Genomic DNA, 12987 nt, shown 5'->3' on the forward strand with positions numbered 1-12987 from the left:
TTGTTTCTACTCCTGCTGTTCTGTCTGTCTCCTTTGTGTCCCGTCCTCTCTGTCCTCAGAAGGACACTCAGAGACATGTGAGACAGAGCCGCTCATCTGCCCCTGTCTGTATAAATAGCACATTTCTATGGAAACCCTGCCTCCACTGTCAACACAATCAGGAGTCCTTCTATCACCCAAGGTCTTTGTCATATGAGGGCTGGATACCTTTACTCGAGTATTTGTACTTTTAGATGGAATACGTTTGCAAAGAGAAAAAATTGTATCACTTGATAAATAGTTAAAGTTTAGCAGTGCAGTTTATCCTCAAAGGCCTTGAGAGTAGAATTGTAGTTGTCCAAGGACACAATGTCTTAACTAAGGATTCAACCGCCATTCTCAAGAATGAACCCAACATCATTTAAAAAAAAAAAAGCTTTTACAGATAACAATGCAATGCTGTTTTATCATTAATTACAAAAAACATAGGACATGATGGCCAAGTTCTTATAATTTGTTTTGGTTGTGAAGATCCAATTAAAAAGCAGAATAAGCCTCACTTGAGTCTCTCATTTTGGTTTCTAGTTTCTATGCTGAAATCGTAGACTGTATAAAGAAGTGGACTGAGTGTAACGTCACCCATAGCGTTCGGCTCCAGCTAAATGAAGCTTGTTGAGACGAGCAGTTATAGGGGCAAATTTGAATCCGAGTTTCATATCTGGAATACTGACTGAGAATATCATAGGAACCGAAGAGCCAATCCAGAGCGAGGCTGATGAAGGTAACATCCCTTCCTGCACCTCTGGTTTAGTAGGGAGTGGGTGCCTAGCAACGCTGTCAATCAAACTCGTTGCTAACGCTAGCGGGAGTGACCTTAGGGAAGAAGGAGGCTGATTCGTCTGTTACTAATGCTCATATCTTGATTTATGGACACAATAGTGAAGTAAAAATTATCTAGAGTGAGTTAATACGAAGATTTTAAGACCAAAATGACAGGGTTCACTGCAGCAGTTCCAGAGAGAGGGAACAACATTTCAATGTAAAGTGAATTGGAGCCAGAGTCGATGCAGCCGGAAGTGCGCCCATAATCACTTCGTATTTGGAACATGGTAGCTAGCTATGTCCATTTATATATACTGTCTATAGGTAAAATCCAGTTGGTTTACACCTAAAAGGCCTCGCTCTGATCTGTATGGTCACTACCTAAACCCAGCCCCTGCAGCTAATCATGAATCAGTGCTAGTGCAGCCTCTGCAGCTCAGTGGGTGAATTCTGGAGGTTCTGAACTTTCACATGAGGCATGTGTCCTGTATCTGTAGGTTTAGGTACTAGCGACACAGGTTTAGTTGCGATTGCAGTAGGTTTACCTATTTAAAACAGTAAGAGTACAAGTACATACAGTTCTTTTAATGATAATAGTATGCTATTTTTTACTGACCAAACATACTCATCCAACAGAAATAATCTTGCACCCATTTTGCTGGGGAAAAAATGTAACCACACCACCACTGTAACCACCCTTTATGCAGTATGCAGTATCTGTCATATAAGCAGAGGTGAGACAAAGCAGAGGACACAGACAGTCAGGCCAGGATGACCGGACGTGAGCAGGGTTTAGACGAGTCAGACTTTGAGCTCAAAAACAAACAGTGACTCTGCAGGAGATAACACCTTCAAAAGGCCTAGGGCCAGGTCTGCTGAGATCCCTAGCAAATAATAGCAAGGTTCAACATTTGTAGATAGTAAGTTTGTATCATTCTTTCAAAAACAGTGAATCTCCCATAGAGTTGTATCCATGGGTTTCAGAATGATTAAAATTAGGACTGTTGCTGTAGCCATTAATAACTGAAAACAAAATATTATATCTTTTGAGTGGTGAAAAATGTAACCTATAACAGGAAACCCATGAATGAATGAACCCTCTGTCCTCCATGTCAAATTATGACTTTAAATTTGAGTTTGTGAACGCAACCTGTTCAGGATTAGTGTGGAACATGTCCTTAACGTCTGCAGTAAAATCAACAAACGCATTAGTTCAGTTACTCTTTTGCTTAAAACTCTGTGAATAAGAGGCAGATTAACCACAAATAAAGACAAAAGCAGCTGTTTTCAGAGTCTTTGATTTCACACTATAGACTAAGCTGTTATTATCAGGTGCATTCAGGTGCAGGTAAATTACTTATTATGTATGGCACGCCTGCTGTCATTTTGCCTGACAAATATCTCTGTAGGTTTTTATACAGAGGGATATCAGTCTGGTCACCGCTCCCTCTGTCACATCTCAAACTAAACATATTCGTCCAATCAGATTTGGTCAGATTTCAGTGACAGGAGCTCACTGGTCACCTCATTCTCCCACCTCAGATTAATAGTTTAGTGCTTTGCTCATTGATTCTGCAGAAATCCATGATGTTTTTCAGCCCCTTATGATATTTCTTCCTTTCTTTTTTCCTCATAAGCGGCTGTATTTCTTTTCATACAGACAGACCATGCGTGTCCCTGATTGGCTAATCCACCTGTCAATCCAGCCCATCTGAACTTCGGGAGATTCGCCGGTGACCAGTCTTACAACTTTGAAAGTATTGGAGGCTTGTGTATTCTGCATCCCAAGCAACCGAGGTCTGGATATGGTTAGTCTCCTCATTTTATAAACAATGGACCTTTGCCTGGTCAACCACAAACTAAACATCAAGCTTCACATGCTCTGGGGCTCTGACAAGTGACCATTTTAAAAGGCCTGTCGCTAACCACTTTGAAAGCATTTTGTAATGATATTTGACTTCATGTTGTCCCAGTTTAAATCCCCATAGCAAAAAGCAAATGTTGACAAACATTGCACTATTTCAGTATTTTTGGTTTGTGAGCTTGCTGGTCCTATTTCCCATAGTAGTCAACAGCATCATATGTACAGTATATTGTCTTGTAAAAAAAAAAACATTGCGCACATTTTCTATAAAGAACTTGATATTATTTGATATTTCTCGTCCATAGAGAGGCACAGACTTGTGTTGTGGCTACATATGTTAGCCGTGGCTAGGCTCTTATATACAATCCCTTGGAGAATACAGATCCTGTGTGTTTTGTTAAGGCATATTGTTGATTATTTCACTTGTACTTACAGTTTAAAATACACATAAGCATTAGCAATGATAAAGTCATACAACAAAAGCAGCTCCTTCAATGCAGTGTAATTGAAAGGTCAAATCCCAGCTGACAAAATGTTTTCTGATTCATCCATTGTAGAAACTGTTGGCCCCAAAAATGTTTTGCTATGTTAACTGTAATTAGTTCTAACTTGGATTTGATATTGTCTTCTTTATTATGATGGGATCAGTGAACTCAATTTATGATTAGTATGCCCCTGTTTGCATCAACCCTTTGTCTGCAAGTTCCTCACAAATTAATTCTAGAGAAATTATTATGCAAAATGTATTTTCTGGGCACTTTCTACCATGCAGTAATAATGTCCCCTCACCAAAAACATGTCAGAAGTGGTTTTATATGTCATCCAGGCATGTTTGAATAATCTAGCAATCTAATCTCGCAAGCTCAGCTCCCACACAAGAATTTCCATAAATATACAAAAACATGATACAAAACTGTACACAACAACTTCGCAAACCTGATGCGACGCGCAGTAGTTGCACACTGATTTTGTTGTGTTGCTCTGAAGGGGGAGTCACGGAGGCCAAAGGGACGGCGTGAAAAGAAACTAAACCTTACCAAGCATAAAACATGGTGATTTAAATATATTATGTGTTCGCAGTTAAAAACCCAGAGAAGGGATTGAGAAACTGATTATTATTTTTGATACTTTTTATGTTTATATACTATTGTAATTATAATGATGTTTGTCGCCCTCTACTGGCCACAATGGTAAATGGAACATGCTGAAATTGCTAAGTAGCAGAGCGATGATTAATCACACGGCTTACAGCTTTAGTTTTGACACCGTGAGAAGAGAGTGTCATAATAGTGTGCATAGTGTTACTGGCGATGACATTTGCACTGCACAAGCTGTATGGGACCAAAGGCAGTATATTCAAACACCAATTAAGCATTAAGCATGTCAACTTTAAATTGACACATTTCAGTATAATTGTCATCTGAAATGAAGGAGCTGCTAATGCTAACTTGCGGATATGAAACTAAAACATCTTATATTTGAGAACGTGATGCTAGCTGTAGCGTAGGCTATTATTTTTTATTATTAACATGAGGCAACAGTTTGGAGCAAGCTATAAATATTCACTAAGGTCCTGGGGTTCACACTGGATTTGTCAGGAAATCTCACAGGTTTTCAGATCTTCTCATTTGCAATGTTACACCTCAAAGCTTTTGGTAGAATTAGTTTCAGATGAAAAAGAATCTAGCATAGCACTGAGCATCTCATGAATCCCAAATTTTAAGATAGAATTATACATACATACTATATTATACTCACCAGTGTTATTGCACAAAGCTAGCATCACATTCCCTGCTGCTTTACAATAATCCTATATAATCTCTCCTATACATCCCATTATTCACATTTGATTTGATAAATACTTAGGCATAATACTTCTCTCTTTTACATTACATTGGTGCTATGGCCCAAATACATTATAGGTTTTTCACAGAATGCAAAGCTAGAAGACACAAATGTGCTTGTCGACAACGCCTACTGTGCAAAAGTCTGATTTTATAGAAGATATAAGGACAAATACAAATAAAATTTTGGATAAAAAAAGGCTCTTGGAAATCATTGACCTCTGCCAAGGCACTAGCCCTATTTTGCAATGTTACTGCGACTTAAATACTTTTATATGGATTTGAATTCAGAATGTTAATCTTGATTTGAGTAGTTTTAACTAGTTTGGTATGACTTTTTAAAATATATTTTCTAATGATTTCAACATGGTTTTATTTTTTTGAATCACAAATTAACTACAAGAATTTAATTTGGTAAAATATATTCTTTCCCCAATTCTGCTTAAAATATTGCCTGGCAAATCCAGAATGATATATCATCATAGATTGATACCAGTCACCTATGATTTACAAATAAAATCTAATTCATATCAGATCAGATTAACAGTTTTGTGTTTCGCTCATTGATTCTACAAAAATCTGTCATGTTTCTCAGCCCCCTGTGATATCTTTTTCCTTTCATTTTATTCCTTTATTTTTTTCAATACGGACGGACCATGTGTGTCCCTGATTGGCTAATCCATCTGTCAATCATGCCCATCTGAAAACTGTGATTTTCGCTGGTGACCAGACTCTTTGTAAAGTATTGAAGAAGTGTGTCTTCTGGATACCAAGAAACTTAAAATAAGTCTAAGCTGACACCAGTAAAATATCCCACAATGCAATAATTTAGACCTAATTCAAATCCAAATTCAAATGAACATTCTGAATTTAAATCATTTTGTCTAAACCTGCCACACACTACAGGAGAACTTGATAATTTAGAGCCAGCTTTGCTCTCCCCAACTTCCACCCTGACGACAATGTTTACCTGCTGTGCTTGTCGTTTGTGATGTCTGCGATTTTGAAATCCTGTGTCATATCGTAACCACAAAACATCACCACCACTGCATCAGCCAATAAAACAGAATGTGAGGGGCAAACGGAGTGACGGACACAGAGGCGCAGGATCCAAACTTAGGAAATAGCAAAAAATAATAAGGCAACAGATTTATTTGCTTGTTTTTTGGGGTGTTTTTTTGTGGCGTGCGGTCTCTTTGCTGCAGTCAAACTATTCTCCTCATGCCTGTGGGCTGCACTTTTTGTCCCGCGTTTAAAGACTGAAAAATCCTGTAGTGTGTGGTGGGCTTTATACTTTTTTTTTTCAAACTGCACAGTAAAATTGAACTTACATTTGTAAAAAAAAAAAAACAATTTCAAAATAAAACTTCCATATCTCAAAACGTTTGCACAGTAATCCTCTACATGTCTAGAATGTGCTCTTGGCTATTGGCTTACCTGTATAAAGTTACATTACAGGATCTTTCTAGCCATAGTTGTCCACAATTGCACCTGGCAAAAATGTGCTTCCAAAATCGCGGAACATCTTTTTCTGTTGCAGCACAAACTCGCCATAATAACTACACTCCATCTCAAGCCGTAGATGGTCCTGCTTCCGTTTTAGCGTCTCTGCTCGTTCCACATTGTCCGTTATTCCTCATTTCAACTAGAAAATTCTCTCCTCCATGTGCTCCTTCGATGGCCTCCCCAGTAGCTAGCTGTTTCATTCGCATATTTATGGATCCATAAGTCCTTTTGGGCCTTACGAACGCCGCTCTCCGCCTGTACATCTCCCCTCTGCAAATCGACACCATCAGTAGGACGGACAAGAACATTCCGCCCAAAGTTAGCAACCCCAAACCCGCGATAATACATTTGTCCAGGTGCGATCCTAACTGGGCATAGTACAGTTCCAGTTTTTCCATCTGGCGAGCCGATATCGTGTCCGGGTCCACTTTGGCTTCGCGTGGAATGGTGTACGCGATGACCACTAGCACGATGCCGCTAACCAGGAAGACCAGAGCGAATATGAAGCCGTAGTCTGCAGAGTGGTCATCCCCCGGGTGCTGGTGGTACTCGCGAAGATCATGAGACTCAGCAGGCTCGGTGCCGTCCTCATCTTCGTAGCACAGGTCCTGATGTTGCTGCGGAGAATCGGCCTGGACAAGACAAGAGTAGAAGTAAGTAAAGCCGCAAATCACCAATGTTATGTGCAACAGTGAAAAGTGAACCAAGTTAAATCAGGTGCTGTACTTGATTTTTATTGTCTTTAAAATGTGAAAAACAGAACCAGTACATTTTATATTGTTTGCAGTGGTCCAAAGTAATTCTCCACTTTATAAGCATCCAAATCATTCACGGTGATGAGTTTATAAGCACTTTTCACAGCTTTTATAGATCAGAAGCCATCACAGTAATGCTAGAACTAGAACGCCAACATTACAGCCAATAAAAACAGTTTATAACTAGATGCAGGCATTACACAGCTGTTTCAATTTGACTCTAAGAGCTGCTTTTACAATAGGCCTATAACTGTATTCTAGAGCCGCACAAACTTACTTTTTTACATGAAAAAATCAAGCACAGCTGCTTTAAGGAATAACCTTTAAGTTTATTTCAACAAAATCTGACTGGTGCTTTACTTAAAACTGATACTTTGTAGTATATGGGTAAACATGAGTTAAAGAGTTAAAAGGTGGACTATGTAACTTTTCTGAGGCACAGACCCCAACTCGCAACGCTATAGCGACCATCTTCTAATTCAACTAAAATTTAGTATTGATTTGTATTCAGAAGATGAATCCCACACTAGCTAACTTTTTCTATTTTTGACAGAAATGTTCCACAGTATGCATTAAAACATATATCTACATGAAAACAAGCTACAGGTCTAATTTGTGGAGAGGCGAGCCTGCTTAATAGTAAGAATACATGCTTTTCAAAGTGTTATTAAGAAATTGAAAAATGAAAGGCAGATTTGTATAATACCAAAGATGTTGCAATACTGAATGAAGCTATTACATAAATGGGTTTTTCTTTCTTAATGGCATTGAAGACAATACCAGGGTTCATCATTTCTGCAGGCACTTTTATCTTCTTATCATCTCTTGTGTGTCTTTTTACGATGACTAACCACTTAGCCTGAATAGGTTTGGTCACCCTCCCCCTGCTCTCAAACCACACTGTCCTTGTTTCTTTCTAGGGGCCTGGATTAATCACATGCATTCTATTCACCATTGATAAATAGGCTGCTCATTTTATTCAGAGCCCACACACTCGCTGATTTATGGTGAGTGATAATGTTTCATAAATCTAATTTCTTAGGTTCAGCTCAGTTATATTTTGTCGCTACATCATTTACAGCACACTCAAAAGTGTTTATATGTCAAATCAAATGAATCTCGCTGCAAAGTTGCCAACTTTATCTTATGTTGCCCATAAATTTCCTTCATGTTTCTACCTGCATAGTCAATCTTCAAGGTGTCCTATAGCTTGATGGAGATGTTGCCGATTTGTAATGTTCCATAGTTTGGGATTAAACTTCTGTCTATTACATGCATTCTTAATGTGAGCAGGGTCGCTTCTCCACAGGTCTGGCTGGTAACTTGCCTGATGTCGCACCTGCACTATGTCAGCAACCACTAAGATTTAAAACTACTGCTAGCTTGTTTTTTGTTTTTTACTGAAACCTGAAAGTGAAGCCATACTTAATACACACCATTATCAGACTCACTTAGGATTTCAGAGCTTAACTACAAAGCATCTACTTGTACCTTACAAGTATCCAAAAGAATGAAAAGCCTTAACATAGATGGCTCTTTTAGGTCAATTTTCATAAGATGCACTTGCCATTAATTTGTGTCATTGTCATCTGGAATGGTTCCTTGTGTTGCAATTTCCCAATCAAACAGTGGTTCAGACCAGTCACAGAACAGCATTGTAGATTGAGCGGGGTCAAAGGCAAAGCAAACCAAAAGTAAACAAATGAACCAAGACTAACATTGTAACGTTTCAGCCTATTTTAGCAGAAATACAGACTATTTGGAAGATGTCTGTGCTTTTCTCTCAACTGGACATGACAAAAGTTAGATTTCTCAACTTGTTTCACTGTTTTAACGCTTCGACCAATCAGATTCAAGTATTCGTGAAGTTCCACCTTTTCCCAAGTACATTCAGCGAGAGCCATCCCAGCACATAGACCAGCTTTTATATATAAATAAATATAACAGAATATTTTCAAACATTTATTTTAACGGATCCTCATGGGCCTATCCACAAAAGCCTCCAACCACCAAACACATCCTGTTGTGTCTGAATTGGCGTTTAAACTTCTAACTCTTACCTTTGCGTTACTGTTAGCTGAGGTTGCGGGCGCACAATTGCCACTCTCCTGTAGTTCCTCATCCTGTAGGTAGGAGGCATTGTGGAAGCCTCTGGCCCCGCTCCTCACTGGGACGGGGCCTGGACTGGCCCCTCTGTCGGCTGTCCTGCCCACAGTGGCCAACTCCTGCAGCTCCACACCGTTCATGCTCCTCTCTGACCATGCATCACTGCTGGGACAGATGAGTTTCAGATCACATTTCAACATTCAACAGCATGAACCACAGAGCGTGTACATAAATGCTCTGTACACAGCCGCCGCGTTTTGAATAGGAAGTGATCATGGGTGTGCCTCTAGCTCCATCGACTCATTTACAGTGAAAAATTATGACCCCTCTCTCTAACTACTGCAGTGAGCCTCATCATTTTGGTATTAAAATATCCGTATTAACCTGCTCTGATAAGAACATGAATAACAGACAAATCAGGCACCTTCTTTCCCCAAGGTTGCTCCTGGTAGCATTAGCAACAGGTTAGACTGACAGCCTTGCTAAGTGCCCGTTCCCTACTGAACCAGCGGTGCGGGCAAGAAGGGGCGTTACCTTCAACAGCCTCGCTCCAAATTAGCTCTTTGGTTGCTATGATACTTGTGGTCGGACTTCCAAAAGTGAAACTGGGCTCCAAATTCGTCCCCCTAACTGCTAGCTTCAATGAGCTTCATTTGAGCGGAACCGAACGCTATGGGTGATGTTACACTCACTAAGCCCACTTCTTTATACAGTCTACGACATGATAACTGTAGATATGGGGCAAAGGAATTTACAATCGGTGAGGCTAGCAGATGTAGGCCTGTCACGATAACAAATGTTGGAGCACGTTATGTTGTTACAGATGTACTGCGATAAACGATCATATTGAAACTACTTAATACCACTGACACAATAACAATAATACAAGATAATGCCAGTAAACCAATTTTAAATAAACTGTATTATTAAAAAGCCTGAGCTATGGAATTTGTTGATTTATATACTAAGTGGATGTTCAGATACTCAAAGTGCTTTACATTGCATTATTCATTCAATCCCCAGATTTGATGATGATATACTACTTCTTACTCAAAACAGACCATGAATCAAATCCTCCAGCAAAGGTAGTCCTGACCAAGATCTGGAGACGGGTCCCTGAGCGCTGCACTAGGCCTGTCACGTTTTTTTTATTTTTAATTAAATTGACTTATCACTCAATGCATGACAGATAGAACAGTCATTTTTGGGGGTCAATATTTATCATAGAGACATTTTCTTTGCATAAATAGGAAAATTTTGTTATGTTTTTTCAGTACTACGATGAGATTAGAGCTTATGAGAGTTGACTCATTGCATTACATATACAAAATAACTACTATAAGTGTCCCATTGTTATTTATTTATTGCAGCTCATATATTTATTTATTTATTTTTTTACAATTTTGTACATTTAGAATATTTTTGGGGGATATTTCTGATTTATGGTTGCAATATTACCGTTTATAGCCTATATTTACTTCAGCAACGTATCACATCTAAAAATCTGTTATCGTCGGACTGAAGGATGGGTCAAATGGGACACATTTCCGTACGAGGGACAGTAAAGTGCACCTTAACATCTGCAGCCAGGAAAAAAGGCTACCAATTGGCTCAGCATTATTGACAATCCAAATGATCCAAAAAAAAAAAGATGAATGATTATTACACTATTTAACTCTTTAAATGTCTTCGTGATTCATCTGAAACACATCTGAAACAAAAGCACATTAGAATAAACCCCATAAATCAGCTTGTGCCCTTTGTTCAGATATTATGGAAACTAGGGAGTCATTCATGTAGCTCATAATTACATCTCATATCAAAGCACCTATCCGACACTGGTTTGAATATTAAAACCAGGATTAACAGTGTAATCATAATCCCCAGTCAGTCATTCAACAGAGTACAGGTAAAGTAGTCATCTTAATTATGACTTCTAGTACTGCTGGTGTACTTAAGTGAAGTGCAGTGAATAGCAACACCTGCTGCTTGGAGATGTTATCGCTTTGTCTAAAAGGTTCCACGGTATGATGTTAAAATGCATCTTGCTCATTCAGTTAGTTTTTGATTGCTTGCCAAACGTGTGTTCTGAATGTGAGCAGACCCATCTCTCCACTGATCTGATCTGTAACTTAGGCTGGTGGTGTCACTGTCCCTCTGCTGCTTGTGTTCACAGAGATAGAATGTGTTTAATGCTATACTGTGGAATATTCTAGGGAAAGCAATAACATCAACATTGAGATGAGTATGTGACTGAGCCTCCACTGAAAAAAGGGCTACTGAAAGAAGGGCGACGCTGATGGTGAAGAGGAGGAGGCTGATGGTTCTGCTGCTGCGGTGGTGGGTGCTAGGAATGGGAGAAAGGGTGCTTTATGGTTTGAAATATGATTGGTTGAGAGCCCTCCTCGTCCTGCATTAAAGGAACAGTATGTAACTTTCTGAAGGTGGGAGGACACCTGCATAATTCCATGGAAATAGAAAGTTAAAACCATTTGGGAAAATTCTCCATGGAAATAGATACGTTTTATGCCTGTGGAACAACAACATCAGAGTCAGGTTTGTGGAGATGCGAGCCAGCTCATAATGTTTCAGTGCAATAAATAAAACCAAACTATTAAAACAAAAAACAAAACAATAAAAGCCCAACAACTATTTGAGTCTATTTTTTGGCTAAAAAGTTACATACTGTGGCTTTAAAGATAAACAATTTTGTTTGGTGATGTATTTTTGTCTGTAAAAGAGCCATATGAACCATCTCACACTCTGAGGACTTCAGAGACTGGCCTCCTGCTGGTGCCCAGAGTCAGGACTAAACATGGAGAATCAGCATTTCAGTTTAATGCAGCTAAACCCTGGAACAGTCTCCATGAAGATGTGAGACAGGCCTCTACTTTAACAATGATTAAATCCAGGCTCAAAACAGTTTTCTTCAGCTGAGCATATGAGTGAAAGGTTTTTATTCTGCACTTTTCTCATTTAATGTTAATTTTATGATGATTATTTATGATTTTTATTTTATTTATTTTATTACTTATTCTGTAAAACACTTTGAATTACCTTGTGTATGAACTGTGTTATACAAATAAACTTGCCTTGCCTTGCATATGTAAAAGTAATTTATTAACAATACAAAAATACAAACACATGAAATTGAAGATGCATGAGACAAATGCAATAAATGTAATGCCATATTGTGATCACCTCTATCATAAAAGTTACCTGGTGCCTCTTTAAGTTACTGCAGAGGTCATGTAGCCTATGATGCTGCACATGGTAGACATATGCATACAGACTTATATAGCCCTATCCCTACATGGTATATTCCCTTGTTGTCATAAACCCACTGACACACTTTCCCTCTGTCTCTGACCCCTCGCCTCTCCTTTGTCACGTGATCCACCTTGACCTTGCGATGCGCCAATGCCCAAACCTCCACGACCGACCGACCGCGCGCGCGTACTGTCTCCATCTGCCTCCACCGTGCACGCGCGAGAACATGCACACACGTGCGCGCGCGCACGAGATAACATCGCCCCTGAGAGGGACCGATAAGACACTGACACTAACGACTCCTATTTATCACGGGGCGCAACGGAAGATAACGCGCGCGAAAACGAGATGCGATACGGCAGCGCGGGTGAAAATTACACAAATTTGTAACACCAACCGAGTGTCCGCTAAGGAAACACCGGTTGTGTGCGTGTACAGGCTTTAGCAGCGTACACACACTCTCACAAACAAGGCAGAAAGGGAGCGTCAATGCACCGTTGGGGAGGGGGGACATGGGAACACGCGGTGCCAACGCGCTAAACTACGGTCTTACCTGGAACTGCGCGTATCGTGAGCGGGCTCTGGAGATGCACGTATCGCTCCTCCATCTACCCGTCCATCCGGAGAGAGGGGACAGAGCGGTGCAGGGCTGGTGTTGCTGATGAGAGAGGAGAGAGTGAAGACCCGCTCTGAGCATGCGCAGAGGCGGCGTGGGTCAGCCTAGAGTGAGGAAGGAGCGCTGGGGAGGACGTGATGCGCGGAATCCAGCTTGAGTTTTACAATAAACATATTACAACAGTGTGTGTGTTTGTGACTGCGGTAGAGTGGTTATCCTGTCTTC

The 12987-nt window shown here is 39.9% G+C and overlaps 1 protein-coding gene across 1 annotated transcript; it reads right to left on the minus strand.

Moving 5' to 3' along the window:
• Nucleotides 1-6080: 6080 nt before the first annotated feature.
• On the minus strand, nt 6081-9016 carry tmem74b (transmembrane protein 74B). Its single transcript, XM_033966425.2, has 2 exons — nt 8831-9016; nt 6081-6647 (listed from the first exon to the last, which is right to left on the minus strand). The coding sequence occupies exons 1-2, from the start codon at nt 9014-9016 to the stop codon at nt 6081-6083; spliced, it is 753 nt and encodes a 250-aa protein (XP_033822316.1).
• Nucleotides 9017-12987: the final 3971 nt, after the last annotated feature.

The sequence above is a fragment of the Periophthalmus magnuspinnatus genome, chromosome 5, assembly GCF_009829125.3.
Source record: "Periophthalmus magnuspinnatus isolate fPerMag1 chromosome 5, fPerMag1.2.pri, whole genome shotgun sequence".
NCBI classification, from domain to species: domain Eukaryota; kingdom Metazoa; phylum Chordata; class Actinopteri; order Gobiiformes; family Gobiidae; genus Periophthalmus; species Periophthalmus magnuspinnatus.

Coding starts and splice junctions, on each gene's coding strand:
- tmem74b (XM_033966425.2), bottom strand. CDS start 9,016: ATGAACGGTGTGGAGCTGCAGGAGTTGGCCACTGTGGGCAGGACAGCC. Junction 6,648..8,830: donor CAGCTAACAGTAACGCAAAG/GTAAGAGTTAGA, acceptor TGTCTTGTCCAG/GCCGATTCTCCGCAGCAACA.